Raw genomic sequence first — 18,900 nt, 5'->3', positions numbered from 1 at the left:
TTCATTTTATTTCAAAGTTATGCGTTTCATAATTAAATATCAGGATTTAAATGTCCTATTTATGTCCACTTAAAAACAATCTAGTTAAAACTATAATCCACATTAATGCACAGGGTTACAGCTGCTATTGCTGTCATCTAGCAGATGTAGCTGTCAAGCTTCACATTTAAGAAACAAAATGTACTTTTAACAAGTTTGGAAAAAGCAAGTCATTACTTAACAGATGACAGTAATGTGACCCTAACCCATTTGGTCTTAGTCCCAAGTCATTTTTTCTTGGACAAGTCAGGTCAAGTGGACTTTAGTTAAGGCGGGTCAAGTCACTTTTCCCACAAGGAACTGCAGTCTTATCTGCAGTATCTGGTCTTTGTAAAGAAAAAAAGACATGGTATCAGTACCTTTCCAGTTATATCCAATATTATTGGTTAAAAAGTTCGACAATTAATTGAATTTGTATTAAAATTATTAATCGGTGAAATAAATGTAATCTAACAAAAAAGAAATAAAACAAATTGAAAACATTAAATGAACATAGACAAGTCATTTCAGGAATTATGTCTCAAGTCGAGACAACTCACAAGTCTCTAACTTCCAAATTGAGTCTTCAGTCATTTATTTTCTGTCAGGTCAAGTTACCACAATCTCCACAATTGCTAACATCTCTAACAAATGGTAACCACTTTTACAGAAAAATATGCTTGAGTCAGATCATTCTGTCAGATGAAGTGAAATGTGCCACAAGCACATTGCATATACAAGTCATATGCATAAAGGAGTACACACCAGGTTACATATTAATACTTGCTACTCAGCAACTATGACAATGATTGTGAGACGAAGCTGGTTTGTTGATTGTACAGCAAACGTTGCCTCCTGTCTTGCTGATTGCAGAAATTCATGTCTTAAATTCAGTCTATTGTGAAGCTATCAATGTATGATCAGGAAGGCGCAGTGCCAAGCCATGCCTCTTTCAAACCTTTTACTACTAGCTTTACTGGGACAGGAAATCAGGCAGTTTCCCCTTCAAAATAAGGTGTAAATATGTGTTAAAATCGTTACACCATCAAAAGACAAACTGAAATGACTGCATTTTATTGACTTATTTTAATTAAAAATATTACAAATGAAATATATAACGCACTTTTACTATTTTACTATTTAGTACTGGTATCTTTTTTTCCGCATAAAGCTGTGTAAACACAACGGGTTTTATTTTGAAACTTTTATCCGGACGTTCTAGTTTTTAACTCCACAATTAGGTGCGCGTGGTCAAGCAGACGAAGCCGGGGAGCTCTGCTGCTAACAGGTGAAGTGCCTCTGACAAGTTACTGTTTGTCGGTGTATTAAATAGACATAAATGATAATTTGTAGAGTAGTTATCGTACTGCATGCTGAACAAAAATGTACACATGTAACATTAAATTCATGCAGGGTTATTGAAATATAGGAGCAGCCCGAACTCTTCGTACATCTGTCAGTTTAACGGTATCTTGTTAATGCTGAAACATGAATACGCGTGACTGAAAAACCGACTTTTCCTTCATGGTTTTGTCCTACGCACCATTTAAACTCAGCGTTCACATTAAGAAAGATAATATATGACTGTTTCCTAAACACTGAGCACACTTCAGTCATGTTTCACGAACACACAGTCTTCATTCACCTCAGTACACTGCAGAGTCTGCACGGTTAACGGTTGTAGTTTTTAGCTAATTGTGGACATTTAACTGATAGAGGGGCAAAGTGCTGCCCGGGGTCACTGGGTATGCTCCTGGTAAATGGCTCCTGTCAAATTTAAAGAGTTTTCTTAAATTTTCAGAAAACCAGAGCTTTATCTTTATGAATGGAGTTTTCGGCTTGGTTCTGTGTGGTGACTAAGGGGTTGGTTTTAAGTCTGTTGGTGAGTGTTGCAGATTGACTTGGATTCTGGTGTGTGTGTGTGTGTGTGTGTGTGTGTGTGTGTGTTATTAATGCATGGTAAAAACAGTTTATATTCTGTAGAAGCAGAGTCGATGTGCATAGATACCGTCAGACAGGTGGACACAGACTGTAAACGACGGCTAGAGGGGGTCTTATGGCACAGCGCAGGTTTTGAGGTGAAAGGTGACTTGTCTCTGATTGGCTGAAATCCATGAACCCACCTTACTTTCATTGGTTCCTTGGCAGGCTTCCTCCCTACATAGTAGACTCTCTGCCCCGCCCCCCTCCCTCCCTGGTGTCGCTCGTTATGCACGCCGGGGCACTCAACAACAGGCATGCAGTAATGTATGACAGGAAAGCCTGCGTGTCGGTTCTAAGGGGTCCTAAGCCAAAAGTAACCACTGATGACTTTAATATTATTTTACATGTGATAAGTTTCTAAATTTGAATTGTAACTACAGTGATCAAATAAATGTAATGGGATAAAAAGTATTTTTTCTCTATAAAATGTAGTCGTATAGAAGCATTAAGTAGCATAAAATGGAAGTACAAGTACTAGAGTAAATGTACATAGTTACTTTCAACCATAATGTAATAATTATTTAATTGTTGTTGGATTAAAAATAGTTCAAATCGACATTCCCATACTGCGATATAGAGTCAGAATTATTAGGAATTAAAACATTCTGATATTGACATATTTATCGGGTGATAACCATACATTTTAAGTTTCCCATACATAAATGTTATCAGACTCTTGTGACAAAGATATGTAATGGAGGCAGGATATTTTATACTTTAACAATAGATTTTATTATTTAAAATGACATCAGTGCACAGAAACTGAAATTTGGAATTTAATAACTATAAATTATCCCAAACCTTAATGAATAAATACATGGATATACGTATGTTAATACTGATATATCTCTGATCAGCCAATTATATTGGTCAACTGATATATTACTCAGGTTCTACAAAGCACTGAATGAACATCATAATATTTAATTTTTCAGATCACTGTTCAAAGGATATATGTCAATATTCGGCATTATAATACCTGAAATAGTAAAGGTATTGAGACTATATCTTAACACTCCACATTGCAGGGATGAATGATTTTTTGAGGGGACAGTAGCCAGGAAAAAGGCTCTCATTTCAGTTTTTATTGTGCTTCAGACACAGTCAACCCAGGGGGGGCCTTTGGTGTCCCTGTAGTATTTGGGGGCCTTTTTGCTTTTGCTCATAAAGTAAATGCAACAGGAAATGTAAACTTGTTTTGTCCTTACTCACTCACTCACCCACTCACTCACTCACTCACTCACTCACTCACTCACTCACCAAGCTGGTAAAGATAAGATATGCTATCACTGGCAGATAGAGCTCAGCTGAGATATGTGTGTGATACGACAGCCTTTACTTGAAACAAAAGGACTTTTCTCACATTTCTGTTGTGAGGATTTGCTGTTTTTTCTCTTTTCTGAATATCTTTGGGTTTTTGACCTGTTGGTCAGACACTATCTTAGTATTTAGGAAGTACTAATAATGGGCATTTTTCAGGATTTTTAAATATTTTATCAATCATTAATTGATGGGCTCTTGTACCCAATTTTAGAGACATAAGTCAACAGGATTGCCTTTCTCCCTATTCTACAGTTTTTTCTTCATCAGCCTTTATCTGTCTTTGTCTAATCTCAGCGGACCACACAGGGTTCGTAGGTCACTGGGGGAAAGGTGAGACCACCGAGCAACTGCTTGAACTTGTTGGCAAGGCACTTATCTAGGGAGTCACATTTCTATTCATGTTTAATAGAATCTACAGTAGACAGATGATACAGATGTGCAAGAAAAACAGGGTGTGTTGATGCACAATGCAGATTTGTGGTTTTATAGATGTTTGATTGTACTTTGCAACAGCAGTTAGAAAAATCACCATGATGTGAACGCCATACCTTTACTATCTCATTGATCTTGTGCATGGATAAATTCATTGATGAATCCTTTGAGTCAATCAGACTCACTGTCTTGCCACAACCAGCCAATCAGAGCTCTGCCTGGAACCGGTCTGACCTTTAACTCGGATTAGCTGAGGTTATATATCACCTTGTAACTGAATCAGTGAGTGTTTTGTGCAGTAGTATTTCAGTGCATGCTCGTCAGGGTGTGTGGTTGCTGCAGCAGCAGTAACAACAGCAGGGTCACTGTTGGATGTTCAGCTGAAAAAGGAGACTGACAAATCCACCTGGCTGCTTTCTGTTACAGGTGAGTCAGTGGGGAGAAATTCAGTATGAATAGAAAAATACCTACAGATCCTGGGCCTCAAGCTGGACAGACTATTCCAGCTTAGAGGTTGGCACTGTTGTTTGTCAGTAACCTTTTAAGTATATTTATGGTAAACATGCAATTATCCTTTTGTGACTGCAGAAGCGGGAATGTGTGGAAGTGAAATGCAATCAAAAAAATCCCCTTATGACTTTGATGATTCTTCTGGATTCCCCGAAATGGAAATGGCTTCAAGTAGGGCTGGGCACTGTATAAATATTATAACATTATTGTGATAGAAGACTGTATATCGTCCTTAGATTTTGGATATAGTTATGTCGTTGTTTGACACAAGTGTTGTCTTTTCTGGTTTAAAGGCTGCATTACAGTAAAGTGATTTAATTTTCTGAACATACCAGACTACCTCTGCCAAGGAGGTTATGTTTTCGCCCATGTCCGCCTGTTTGTTGGTTGGTTGCTTGGTTTTTTCAGCAGGATTACACAATTGCTGATTCCACAAAACCAGGATGGAGGATGGGTGTCAGCCCAGAATAGACCCCATTAACTTTGGGTGCAGATTCGGATAAAGAGACCGATCCAGGAATTTTCTTTAATGCAATTCTCTGAACTCACCAGACTGTTCTACTTGTTCTAATACGTATCTTTACATCCACATTACTAATAATTATTTATCATAAATCTCATTGTGATAATATTTTGTGAAAGTACCACAATATTGTCGCAATGTCAAGGTATTTGGTCAAAATTGTGATATTTGATTTAGTTTCATAGTCCTAGCATTTATTCAGTTTATTAAGTGCTATGAAGAGATTTCAAAATATTGAAATAAACAGGATATTGTGTTATAGCCTAAAAATATTGCAATATTATTTAGAGGCCATAATGTCCAGCTATATTGAAAGCCACTAAACCCATACGTTTCGTTTTTGCTTAACATATGTTCCCTTACACTGCCAAATAGAGTGAAAAGAGGTAGAATCTTGTTTGAGTGGATTATCGCTTTTATTTTTGTAAGGCTCTGATATAATACCGTCACCATAAAAAAACCAAATACCATTATATAAATTTTAGGTCATATCCCCCACCCCTAATCCACACTATTATTTAATGGGGTATGTTCTGGGCCGAGCCCAAGACCCATCCTTCATCCAAGTTTCCTGGAAATCCTTACAGTAGTTTTTGTGTAAACCAATCAACAAACAAACAGGCACGGGTAAAAACATAAACTTAGGTTATAAGATTGAAACACCAAAATCCTCTCTTTATAAAGCTATATAATTGCCAGCAATCAACATTTTTATTGTAAACTTATAAAGTTGATGAGAATCTAAGTTCTTACTCTATGCTTTTCATCTCTAAACATTCATCAGAGGTTAGAGGTGTGAATCTTCACTGGACTCACGATTCAAACACAAGACGATTCTTGATGCATCTCAGTGTATGGTATCCTCAGTAATCTATATTACTGCACATGGCTACTTTTTCATCATTTAAATTCCCCTTTTATTCAGAAAGACCTTCCAATAATCAGACTACTGCAGTCAACAAAATGAAAGCTGCATCTTTTCAATATATAAACATGACAAAAACAAAACATTTATCCATCTGCAGTGCCATACACATTTGTTGTAATCTACAATAATATTGTTTTCACATGGCAGCTTTAAGATGAGGCATTTATTGACTGCTGCACACACCTCTCTCAGAGTTGGATGGCAAAGTTGACAGCACCTCCTTAGTTCTTGGCTTATGAGCTGGGCTTGCTGTAACAGTTATTATTTATGGCTGCAGATGTTAGCTTCAGGCGAAAATAGCTAACGTGATTAGTAATTGTTGTGGGGCAGAAGTCACAGTCAGCGTGTGTCTCGTCCAGTTTGTGCTTCCCAGCAAGTTGTGCCCCGAGATGTCAGTTTTAAAAAGTACTATTTTTCACTCGTAGATGATCTCTGCCTCCCTCCAACATACCTCCAACATAAGTAACATTAGCCTAATGTCTGCCCACAATTTATAGCATGTGAGCAATGTTGCGACATCACTTTATTGTCCAGCTGAGGCCGGACAATCAACAATCAGCATGAGCTGCAGACTTTCAATTATGCTCCGTCTCTGCATCGATGCAGAATCTTCCACGTCCGCATAGCGATGCATCTTAGAATCGAGAAATTTCCACACCTCTATTTGTCATTAGTGAATATTCATTCCAACAAAGTGGGGAATGATGCTAAAGGGGTAGTATTTTGTATTCTGTTCTCATTTTGTATTAAAAGAAGATGGTCAGTACAACTTGGTCTGGATATGATCAGTGCTGACCATCAGTATGTTGTGTCAGCCTGTAGTCTGGGCCTAAGGTCACTTCGTCTTCAGGGTTCACATAGAGGTTGACCTTACCGTGTGTTCTCACCTTAATACCCCAGACTCTGTTACTAATCTGTTTATTCTTAAACAGCTCTTCGTGTGTGTGTGTGTGTGTGTGTGTGTGTGTGTGTGTGTGTGTGTGTGTGTGTGTGTGTGTGTGTGTGTGTGTGTGTGTGTGTTACAACAGTGAGAAACTCACCCCACCTGTGGAACAGAAAACACCCACACGAACCGTGGGAACCTGGCACACCTAAACTTGAATGTGTTAAATAGATGATATGTGATCTAATTATATTGCGATCTGAGCCGCAGGTCCACAGTAGTAGTATCAGTACAAAGTGCTCTGTACTTAACATTAAGCCAGGTTTTGCCCTTAGTTAGGCTTGAGTGAGCCATGGATTCAGTTGACTCAAGATGACCTAGACTCACATTTACATCTTTGTTGTCAGAACTCAAACACTAACCTAAATGGGTCAAAATTATTTTTTTTAAAAGTTCATTGCTTGCACTATAATAAATGGATTTGGCAGAGGCTGGCCATTTTGATCTTTGGTACTTCCTTCAGACCATGAAAACACATTTTCTAAAATCCTTTTGACGCTTTGGGTTGGCAGCTTGGGTTGGATGCAAACCCAAACTGTCTGACCTGGGGATGAGACTCAACAATAAACCATATTTCTTCAGGAAGTTTCATTTTGTTACTTTATGAGATGATAATGAGCACAATTTTCTGCTAAATGTTTTGGTCATTTTACATTCCAGCAACATTTTGGACCAAACCACACAGACATAGTCCTAATGAAGCAGAATAAATGAGTGTTTCAGTCTTATACTGTTAATAATGAGGGAGGATGTGTTTTTACAACGTAAACATAAACTTTGATTGTAGCTTAATTAGTATTTAGTAGTATGTATGCAACTACAGTGAAAAAATTTTTTCAGGGGCCTTAAGACTCTAATTTTGGCACTTTTTCGTCTGGAGGTAATTAAAGTGTTAAGTGTATCTATTCATTGTACTAGGTTAGCAACATAAATCTCCAAGATAGATATCTCAGCAGATAAACATGAGATTATTTGCATAGACAGATCCCAGAAGGGACAAGTGAGAGAGTGGGAACATGTCATGGTCCCCAGAAGATGAACCCTACTGACCCTACTTTTTTTCCACAGTCAGCATGTTGGCATGCTGAGGTAAAAAAGGATAGACTTTGTTCCATTTTCATTTGGAAATACTGGAAATAATGGTTTAATATTTAGCTAATCACAGTACAAACGCAAACATGAGGAATGTGGTTAGTTGGTAGTTAAGAGTAACAAACCTCCCAAAGATAATTTTATAATACTTATAAAAATTAAACAAAGCTGTCTTCTTTTGCTCTCTCTAGGTCCCCTCCTGGCCAGCATCCCTCCACACACTCCTTGTAATACACACACTCTTAACCTCACCTCAGGGCCACAACATTCATTACCACTCCACCCACACACACAAACGGGTGCACTTGCCACACACTATCTTCTTACCTTTTTCACCTCACCGGCAGCAACATGCTGAGCCAGGAGTTCATTCAGAAGCTGAGGTTGCCAGATATGGAGGATGTCAGCCAGTCCATCAGGGGCATCTCCACCCCCATGTTAGTTAGCATGGGGGCAGTGGCTGCCGCGACAACCTACTACCTGGCAACACGACCCAAGGCCCTCCCACCAGTCTGCGACCTTCGCATGCAGTCAGTCGAGGTTCCGGTAAGTTTAAGGCCAAAGTCTGTCTCACAGAGTCAGGTGTCTATAGGGTTGTAGGGCTTGAGTTGAGGTCATCGTCTATAGGGTCTTGAGTAAACTATTAATGTGCATTAATATGAAGACCATTATCAGTTTGTGGTGAAACTGAAATCTAAATCTTATAAATGCATTTTTGTGACAGTATCCCACCCTTTACACTTCCTATTCAAAAATTATCCTATTCATTTTGTTTATTTGATGGTAATCTATTCACATTTATGTTAAAAGATAACTACAAAATCAGTGATGAAATGTATCTAAAGTCCATTCACTCATTAAATGCTGGTCCAGAGCCCAAGTACCATATTTTCATCAATATTCAGATAAAAACACACAGATTTCAATCATAAAAATGTTGAATATCGAATCCAATAGGCCAGACCAATAATCAGTCCACCAATATGACTTTTAGGTACTTTGTACAACACTTTACAAAGTACATTAAAAGTATGACATAAAATATAAAAGAATGTACTTGATACATGATAGCAGCATACTGAAACTGGTGTTGGAATTACTAGATCTATCATAACCAGCTTTTATTTGTTTTTATCAGGGTGGAGAGTTGGCACGTCAATCAGTTTTACTCAACGGAGACGGAGATCACTTGACCTATTTCTACGATGATGCCAGAACAATGTATGAGTTCCTCCTCAGAGGGGCCCGAGTCTCCAGTGAGTCACAAATACATCAATGTTTTACATCTTTGAGTAGGTACACTGAGTTACTCAAGAGCTGTACCCTTACTTCCACAACAGTAAACTAAAGCTCATTCTGCTCAGTAACTTTTAACATTACTTTTCCTTTACACGTACATTCACTGAGGTTCTTTTTACTAATGTAGTTTACTTTAAATTATTGGACCATATCCTTTTCCCTGTACTCTACTGAACAGTGTTAGCTCAGGGGTTTGAGTCAGCATTCCCCTGTTACACTATTAACACTGCAGTTTTACTGCTGCCTAGACCCTATTGTTTGTGACTTCCAAAAAATAAGTCTTGTTTGCCGGCACCAGAATGTATATGTACAGTGTATTAAGATAGTGCTGTAAGATATTTACTCAATTATTTTATTTTTCTTTTATTGTCACTCCTCCTTGTGTCACTTTCCTTTTATCCTCCAGATAATGGTCCCTGTCTTGGCTCCAGGAAACCAAAACAGCCCTATGAATGGATGTCCTACAGAGAGGTAAGAGTCACCTTATAAAAACATTATGGCCTCTAGTTGGACACAGTTGTAGACAGACACACACACTCAGAGTGGATTAAAAGGTAGAATATCTTGATCTCTGCTCCTGTCAAAAAGAATCTGTCTGTTTTGAGTCCCGTAAATTCATGGAAGAGAATAGTTTATAATAGCTATTGTTATGTAAGCTTCAGAAGATGCATTTCGATAGTACAGCAGGGCTGCATGAAAGGTAATGTCGTAGTCTTATCAGTAACAAGTACCCTTAATAACCAATTCTCCAATGTTTTGATGTAAACAATAGGTTTTTAATCCAACTAATAAAGAGGTTACTACTTAATCATCTTAACTTAATTACCTGCTGATTCAGTTTGTGTGTTAGAGTGAAGTCTGCTGGTGGTAAATCCTATTAACACGTTTTTAATCTGGTTCATTACGTTTATTATGGCAATTAACTTTATTATTTTTGAAGATCCATATTTTTTCCATTTAATGTTTCTGTAAGGACTTGATAATGAGGTGTTGGTAACATTACAGTTAACAAAATATATTTCACGTTTCTTTCTTATTACTATAGTATGTGAACAGGGAGGGAACACTGTAGGTAACATATTAATGAAATATTCCAGCCTCACCTGATTTACCATATTGTGCTTTTGTTTGTCATTTACTGATTAAACCGGTTAAGAGCTGTAAATCTGGTCACTAGTGACATTTTAACTTTGATAAGTAACAGAGCATGTGATTGTTGGGTATTACTACGATACTGAAAATCAAGAAACACTTCATATCCTGTGTGCGTGTGTGTTTCTGTTAGGTAATTGAGCGAACAGAAAATCTGGGTTCAGCATTTCTCCACAAAGGACACTCGAAGACCACCGACTCCCACATAGGCATCTTCTCTCAGAACAGACCTGAGGTACAGACATGCCCCTTTTACTCCTTTTCTGACTCATAACTCAGTCAAATTTGAACATATACAGAAACATGCATGTGTTTAGATCCACTGTGACACACACTTTCTGAGGATATCTCTGATGGTCATTGCTAATAAACATCCAAAAATCTGCTTAGAAAAAAGAGAAAAAAGACACTCCTCATAGCTCCAGACCTTGCCTGAATCATCGTGATCTTTTTCATTATGAAAGTTTTCCAGTGATAGTTATCTGCACACCCATGGGTACATCGCAAATAGGAAGTGCTAAGAGCCTATGCGGCCTACTTTATGGTGCCAATTTGCCAAAATGTAAACAAATATAGGCCAGGAAAAACTAGGCTCAAGTTGTAGCCTTCAGTAAAATCACTAATAGTGTTCTTAAACTTCCTGCGTACATCCCTGAAGCATTACAGGAACTTAAGTCCCAGAACTTAGAGCATAATTGTCCTCTAAATAGAAGTAGGACAAAGAATAATAACAGTAGTGACAAAATCTGTAAATGATTACTTTTTCAGTTTGCTCTATTAGTATATTTTTTGACATTCAGGCTCATAATGTCACATCATGTGGTTCCTATGGTATTTATCTGCTATTGCTACTGAGTCCATTGATCATCCTTTAATGCTTTTTCATGTGTGTTTGTGTGTGTAGTGGACCATCATCGAGCTGGCATGTTATACTTATTCTCTGGTGTCAGTCCCTCTGTACGACACACTGGGAACAGAAGCCATCAGTTATATTATGGAGAAAGGTAAACCCCAGCAGCAACAACATGAAACCCTACACTTCAGTGTTTTTGTCGGAGAACTGAGGGCGACCTGATCTGTCTGCATGGGTTTTTGTTTGTTTCTGCAGCTTCCATCTCGACCATTGTGTGTGACGTGGTAGAGAAAGTCAACCTGGTGCTGGACTGTGTGAAGGACAAGGAGCACACTGTGAAAATCATCATTCTAATGGAGACCCCCAGTGCCGACCTGGTCAGCAGGGGGCAACAGGCTGGTATCCACATCCTCAGTCTGCAGGAGATGGAGGTTAGTTTGTCTTTTATTCCTTAATCATTTATTTGCTTTATGTAGCTTGTCTTGTTCTTACCTTCTTTTGTTTTTTTGCTTTTTTGGCATTTTTTAAAATTTCCTTTTTTCTTGTTAGTTACCTTGTAGTGTTGTCTTCACTCCAAATGTCCTTTTTTTTAATTTAGATTTTCTTGATTGCTCTGTTTTTTGCTTTCTGGACAGTCTCTTTCTTTCTCCATCTGAATGACTTCATTAATGTGCTTCTCTTGTTGTGCAGGCTATTGGGAAGGCCAACCATCACCAACCAGTGGTGAGTAGCTCCTTAACAGTCAATACTTAAAATAATGAGAATGTTATCAGTTATGTGGCACTGCTTGAATGTTGTCACCCCCATCCTTCCAGCCTCCAAAACCTGAGGATATGGCTGTTATCTGCTTCACAAGTGGAACAACAGGTGACACACACACACACACACTCACACACACACACATACACACTCACACACTCACACACACTCACACACACACGCACAGTGAATATAGCACCCAGTATGATTTCACGAGTAATCAAGATTACCTTACTACTACTTTAAAGATGTAAAGATGACCCGTGTGCGTGTGTATGTGTGTGCTCTCAGGAAACCCAAAGGGAGCTATGCTGACTCATGGGAATATTGTGTCCAACTGCTCAGCCTTCATTAGAGTGACAGAGGTGAGGTGCTGATGTAATACTTGATCTCCTACCCTCCTCTGTCTATTCCTCCTCTTTGCTACCTCTTCCTTTCCTCCTCTACCTCCTCTTTTCCTCAGTTATTGCCTCCCTTCCCTCTCTCTCTTCCTCTCCTGCTCTACCTCATTTCCTTCTCCAGTTCCTCCTTTTCTCCTCTTACCACCTCTTCTCTTTCTCTACCTCATCTTCTTCCTCCTCTACTTCCTCCTTTCCTACTTCACCTCCTCCTCTACCTCCTTTTTATCTCCTCCCTTCATTCTTTGTCTCTTCCTCTCCTGCTCTTCCTCTTTTCTTGCTCTACCTCCACCTCTCCCCCTCTACTTCCTTTTTTCCTCCATTACATCTCCTCTCTTTCTTTACCTCATGATCTTCGTCCTCCTACTTCCTCCTTTCCTTTTCCACCTCCTCCTTCACCTTCTCCACATCTTCTTTTACTCTACCTCTACCTCTTCCTCTCTACTTTCTACTTCTCCTCTTCACCTCCTCCTCTTATAATGCTATAACTGACAATACTGTTAATATTCCTGTACTACAGTAGCAATGCCGTCATGGCTTTAACAGATCTACTGAGGAAGTAGGGCAAAGGTGAAACTAGAAATTAAAAAAAAGGAGCTTTGTTAAGATTGTGGTCAGTTTCTGTTGAGTCAAGTTCAATGCTAGAATAGACAGAAAAGTAAGAACAAGAGTGAGGGAGGTTAAAGCGACTTGACTGAGATTTATTTTTATTATTTTTTTTTTATAATGATGGAGCAGAGCGTTTCCAGCTGTTGCACTGACATTTCAATCCCTCCAGTGATTCAGGATCCAGAAGTACCACCATATCTCAAGAGGAAGAAATAATGATAAAACTTAATTTGTTTGAAGTGGGAGGAACTTTGGTAAACTCTTCCCTCTTCTCTCCAGTCTTGCGCTCAGACCACGTCAGAAGATGTCATGCTGTCTTTTCTACCTCTGGCCCACATGTTTGAGAGGGTGGTGGAGGTACACACATTAACAAACTGCTTTCTCCTGCCTGTCTGTGTGTTCCCCTGTCTGTCTGTTTGTCTGGCTCGTGTCCATCGGTCGTGTGTGTTTGTATAACTGTGTGTCAATGTGACCCTGTCTGCATTCCTGTCTGTGTGTGTATACACGTGTTTTAGGTTCACTGTCCAATGTGTACCAGCGACGTCCATATTTCCTACCTGCCCCTGGCTCATATGTTTGAGAGAGTAGTACAGGTATTGTACATTCCCTTAGATCCCATAGTCACCCAGTAGTATTCCTAAAAACCCTGTGTGTCAACCTCTGTCATTATATATGAAGCAGTTATAATGAGCTGTTAAATTTAATCTTCTCACAGGGAGTGATGATAGCGCAGGGAGCCAGGATTGGCTATTTTCAGGGAGATATTCGTTGGCTGTCAGATGACCTGAACACACTGAGACCCACTGTGTTCCCTGTGGTACCCCGACTCCTCAACAGAATGTATGATAAGGTAGGTGGACACAATGATGATAGCCTTATTGACAGGAGTATTAGCTATTAAAGCTATCACCTGACGCTGCTCATATTAGCATTTTAAATTAAGGAGGACACTGTTCCTAATAATTGTAAGCATTGGTGTGTGTGTCTCTGCAGATCTTTGGGCAGGCCAACAGCTCTCTGAAGCGCTGGGTGCTGGGCTTCGCCTTCAGGAGGAAGGAGGCAGAGATGATGAAAGGCATCATGAGGAGAGACAGTATCTGGGATCGACTCATCTTCGGGAAGGTCCAGGTACACAGAGCCAGCACAGTTCAAACTCCTGTTACGTCACTGTATGGTTGTCTCCTCCATGTCTTAGAATGGGATTTTCTAGGGCTGGGTGATATATCAAGGGACTCACTCAAAACTGAAAATTCAGCTATTATTTACTCCCCCTCAAGCTAATCGAAAATCAGAGCAAGTTTTGTAGTCCACAAAACATATCTGGAGTTTCAAAGCAAAACAGGGTTGCAGCACTCTCCTAAACAGCTGAAGTAGGTGTGGACTTGTTTTAAGACAAAGAAACAGCTGAAAAAAACAAAGTGGCTTCACACAGCTCACAGAGCCTAATCTATTCCAAAGTCTTGTTATCTACACCCCTTTTAAGGCAGAAATCTTCACTGTAGCTGCTAAGCTAAAAGCTTAGCCACAACCTGGCTGAAGTATAGCCATGAGCTCAACTGCGCGTTGAGTGTAAATAATGTCTTTTCAAATCAACTTGGTCTCAGGGCTTCCAGCTTTTTACTTCTTTCTTTTTTTTCCAGTTTTAGTCCCTATCTACTTCAGTTGTTTAGCAGAATGCTGCAAGGCTGTCTTGCTGTGAAGCTCCAGAAATATTTTGTCGACTATGAAACTTAACCTGACTTTTCATCGGCATGCGGGTGGGTAGATATTGACTTTTCATTTTTGGGTGAGCTTATTCTTTGAAATTGTTTATTTATGCATAAAACATAAAATAAACATTTGGTTAGTTTGTTCTATTAAAGTAGTTTTTTTGTTGTTTTCTTACAATTTACTTCAACTTAGGTGGCTTTTATGTTTGTAGACACAGGCTTAACTCATATGTAGGGTTTGTTACAGAAGGCATTGATTTATATCCTTTGAGCACACAATAAATATACCTACAACTTTAGCATTCTCAAACAGCTTAGCTGAAGGTGATGCAGTGTTGGATGATGTTTTTTATGTTATTTACTTGGTATGTTGATACTGCATTACTGTCAGATGAATGTAGTGTGCTGCCCTCTACAGGCCAGCCTTGGAGGTCGTGTGCGTCTCATGATAACTGGAGCTGCTCCCATCTCTCCTACTGTCCTCACCTTCCTCAGAGCTGCACTAGGCTGCCAGGTAACACGAACACACTCAAGTTAAGCTCAGCCCTTTTTCAAATGTTACCTGGTATCTTTTCTACCACCTTTAACTGAAGCTGTGCAGTGTCTTACAGTCTGCAATCATCCACAATCTTCTTCTGTTCCCAATCGGTTGCCTAACAATCATAGCTTTTCCTCTGTCTCAGTTCTATGAAGGCTATGGACAAACAGAGTGTACAGCTGGATGCACCACGACCATGCCTGGGGACTGGAGTGCTGGTAATGAATAACAAAGCTGCTTGACTTAAAAATGTGAAAATATGTTTGTTTTTTTTCTCTCTGTCTTACGGCATAAAGCCTTGTTTAAGTGATGGATGAACTAAATTTTACCTCATGTCGACAGGCCACGTTGGAGCTCCTCTGCCCTGTAACTCAATCAAACTTGTGGATGTGTCTGAGATGAACTACCTGGCTGTAAACGGAGAGGGAGAGGTGAAACATTAACATACATCATGTGGTTTTTATATTTCATGTAAATGCACACTCATAACTGACTGTGTATGTGTTTTGGTTTCCAGGTGTGTGTGAAGGGTCCTAACGTGTTCCAGGGCTATCTGAAGGACCCAGAGAAGACTGCTGAGACTATTGATGCAGATGGATGGCTTCACACTGGAGACATTGGAAAATGGCTCCCGGTACGTCAAATTATGTTGTTTAATTTCAACCCCGCTTTTTTCATCTCAATGCTAAAGATATTTATTTCATCTGAAATTAATTACGCTCAGCTTTATTCATAGCATTCTGTGTGTTTGTCAACCTAGAGGCGTTTCATAAATATGTGGGCTAAAATAAATTCTGTGTGTATGTGTTTACAGAATGGCACCCTGAAGATCGTGGACAGGAAGAAGCACATCTTTAAGCTGGCACAGGGGGAGTACATTGCTCCTGAAAAGATTGAGAATGTCTACACGAGGAGTGATGCAGTGGCACAGGTCTACGTGCACGGAGATAGTCTACAGGTAGGTGGAGGAAATTGAATGTGTGAATGTTCCCTGTTTAACTGCAATCAAGCTAACCATCAGGCCCACAGTCTCTCTGACCTCCGTTCCCTTTGGTTAAATTTACTGTCTGTATTGTGTTTATCTGCAGGCATGTCTGGTAGCAGTGGTGGTTCCTGACCCTGACTTCCTGTGTGGCTGGACCAAGAGGACGCTGGGACTGGAAGGCAGCTACCAGGAACTATGTGGCAGAGCGGTAATACTTTACATAGTGTAATGACACAATGCATTCAGACTGCATACATACTGCTTCCTGTGGCCACACTGTAAATTAATTTCCCTCTTTTTGACACATGTACACCAGGAGGTATTTCTGCAGTTGTAAGGGGGTGCATGGAAAGATCAACTAATTCAAAAAGAAGAAGAAAAATGAAATTGCTTTTCTAATTTCTGTTTCACATATTTGGTTTGAAGGAAAATAAAGAAATCGCACTACAAACCAGTGTGAGGCTAAACTTAGTATATTTATTGGCACAATAACTAATAAACTACCAGCACCAGACCAGACAGCTCACACCTGACCTCTAATTGAGTGTTTGAAAAATAGTTAGCAATCAAGCAGAGCAGTAAAAATGGATAGCTACAAATAACAGATAATGGTTGAAACATCCAGCTCCAGTCATATCCTCTATATAGTATGTAAGTTTGACAAAATCTTATGAATAGAAAAGAAAACGAAGACCAATGACAATTAAAGGATCACTTTGTCTTGTATGAGGGGAATTATTTTAGAACACGACAGATGGTGTTGATGACCAAAACAAACACATTTGAACTCCTAAAATTGCTTAAAACAAGGAACTGAAAGCTTAGACTGAATGAAGCTTGTTTTTGGAAACCATAGCCCATGTACAGAGAGCTAATTGCAAGAGCTTTTTATTAGCTCATTGTACTGAGCTACCTCCCTTTTTTCTGCCTGTACAGGAAGTGAAGGCAGCCATCTTGCAAGACATGGTGCGATTGGGCAAAGAAGCAGGCCTCAAGTCCTTTGAGCAGGTACAACACTTGCTCATAATTCAGAGGGCCATACCTCTAGATAGCTCTGTAGACTTTGTGGTGTTTTTACAAACTGTTTCCAGCCATGGGACTCTGTTGTCTGAATGTGAAACTTTATCATCCCCTCTAACACAACCTGCCAACACGTATGTGTCCTTTAGGTGAAGGCCATCTGCATCCACACTGAGATGTTCTCAATCGAGAACGGCCTGCTCACTCCAACTCTGAAGGCCAAGAGGAACGAAATGCGTCAACACTTCAGATCTCAGATAGACGAACTGTACGCTGGGATCAAAATGTAGAAGGAGAGCAAAATGGAAGAACATACACAAGAGCATGAAAGTGAAATGAAGGCATCCTCTCAGACCAAAAGGATCGTGGACCTGTTATGTCTTCATGAACATTAACACTAGAAACAACAGGAACAGGAGGTGATGTAGCTTTTTAATGGAACTTGATTTAAAGCAGTTAGAACAAAATCATCAACCTTTAGGATCAACAGCACAGAGCACAAAACCTCTGAGGGTCCAGAATAGATATTTTGCTGAATATAAATGTGTCTATTGATGAAGTAGTTTTGCATATGCTATGTACAGTACACAATCTGTGATCCTGTGTTGATTCAAATACATTTTTTTTGTGATATTACCTTCATGAAGGGCAATTTAAAGGGAAGTATCAAAGAGCAGCTCTGTAGCATCAGATATCTCAGGATTTTAGTGACGAGAATCACACACCTTACCTCCTTACACCTGCACACACCCTTTAACTTTAAGGACAAAGACTCAGGCCACTACTTCAATATGTCAGTGTCTTAAATTCCATTTTTCGTCAGAGGTCATGATTTTATTTTACTATGTTTCTTGAGTTTGTTCAGTAGGAAGTTAAAATTCACAATGGGTAATAGGAATGTTTCTGTTGGGTCCTTGAATCTTTTCACGAATAAGCTTTGGTCCAGTTAGGATCATGTGAACCAGCAGAGAGAGCCATATTTTAAAAAGTCGAAATAAAGCTAGCTGTACACAGGAAAATCAGGAACTAGAGAACAAACAGGACAAAGGGAAACTGCTTCTGTTTTAATTTATTTATGATCTTAACAGGAAGAGAAGAGATTGTTTAAGAAATCAGTTTTCTTAATTTTTTATAATGGGGTGATTAAACCCAAATGAAATCCTCTTGAATGTTTTACTGTTTTAATATCATGGAAGTACTTTTGACTGTGGTTTGCCATAATTGTTATTACTGTTACTCAAATTTGTTTTGTAAAAATTTTAATTAAAAATCATCAGAACAGCTGTGCGATCTACTGTCTTTTGGTTTGTATGGGCTTTGTTTGGAAAACTATTTAGCTGTGTAGTTTAGTTTTATTGAGTCCTATTATTTGTACATTCTGTATTCATGAGGCCGAGACAAATTATATCATTATATTATTTAGGTTGGATTGTATCCAACAAAACAAACAAAACATGCCTTTCACTTGTTTTATGTGCTGAAACTAGAGTAATTTGTGTGTAAATAGCTTTGAATTAATTTCACTGGTCTTTATAAGCGTATGCATCTAAAATACTCTTAGATTTTGTTCCCTGGGACCAATACATAAACAAACAGAACGGTGCTGAACCATTCGCTTCCCGTAGGACCGAAATTTAAGCGAAGCTGCTTAGGGAAGATATTTTTCACACATTTTCAGTAGAAATGTTAATTTTACGTAAACCGTACCCGTATTACATCACTGTGAAGTTACGTAAAATGTGTTGTATTTTTTGTCCCAAATAAATGTACGTTTTGAGCTGTGTCCTTTTTAGTTGTAAATAACTGCTCCAGATTTCACCCCTGTT

General features: G+C 39.1%; 1 protein-coding gene across 2 annotated transcripts; it reads left to right on the top strand.

Moving 5' to 3' along the window:
• The first annotated feature begins 1,228 nt into the window (after positions 1 to 1,228).
• LOC311257221 (long-chain-fatty-acid--CoA ligase 1-like) lies at positions 1,229 to 18,357 on the top strand. Of its 2 annotated transcripts, none has more exons than XM_084352741.1 (21): positions 1,229 to 1,306; positions 7,944 to 8,298; positions 8,891 to 9,008; positions 9,458 to 9,522; positions 10,337 to 10,438; positions 11,108 to 11,207; positions 11,312 to 11,487; positions 11,747 to 11,779; positions 11,872 to 11,923; positions 12,107 to 12,180; positions 13,338 to 13,415; positions 13,538 to 13,672; positions 13,816 to 13,950; positions 14,950 to 15,045; positions 15,215 to 15,287; positions 15,412 to 15,500; positions 15,587 to 15,703; positions 15,884 to 16,027; positions 16,158 to 16,262; positions 16,991 to 17,062; positions 17,224 to 18,357. In XM_084352741.1, the coding sequence occupies exons 2-21, from the start codon at positions 8,104 to 8,106 to the stop codon at positions 17,362 to 17,364; spliced, it is 2,100 nt and encodes a 699-aa protein (XP_084208867.1). In that variant the 5' UTR covers positions 1,229 to 1,306; positions 7,944 to 8,103; the 3' UTR covers positions 17,365 to 18,357. The 2 variants fall into 2 exon arrangements, with proteins under 2 accessions (XP_084208867.1, XP_084208866.1); XM_084352740.1 differs by lacking the exon at positions 1,229 to 1,306 and adding an exon at positions 4,067 to 4,182.
• Positions 18,358 to 18,900: the final 543 nt, after the last annotated feature.

This window comes from Pagrus pagrus, assembly GCF_965226575.1.
Source record: "Pagrus pagrus genome assembly, chromosome: 5".
In the NCBI taxonomy this organism is placed as follows: domain Eukaryota; kingdom Metazoa; phylum Chordata; class Actinopteri; order Spariformes; family Sparidae; genus Pagrus; species Pagrus pagrus.
Note: the sequence above shows the minus strand (reverse complement) of the source record. Positions and strands in the feature narration are given on the sequence as shown.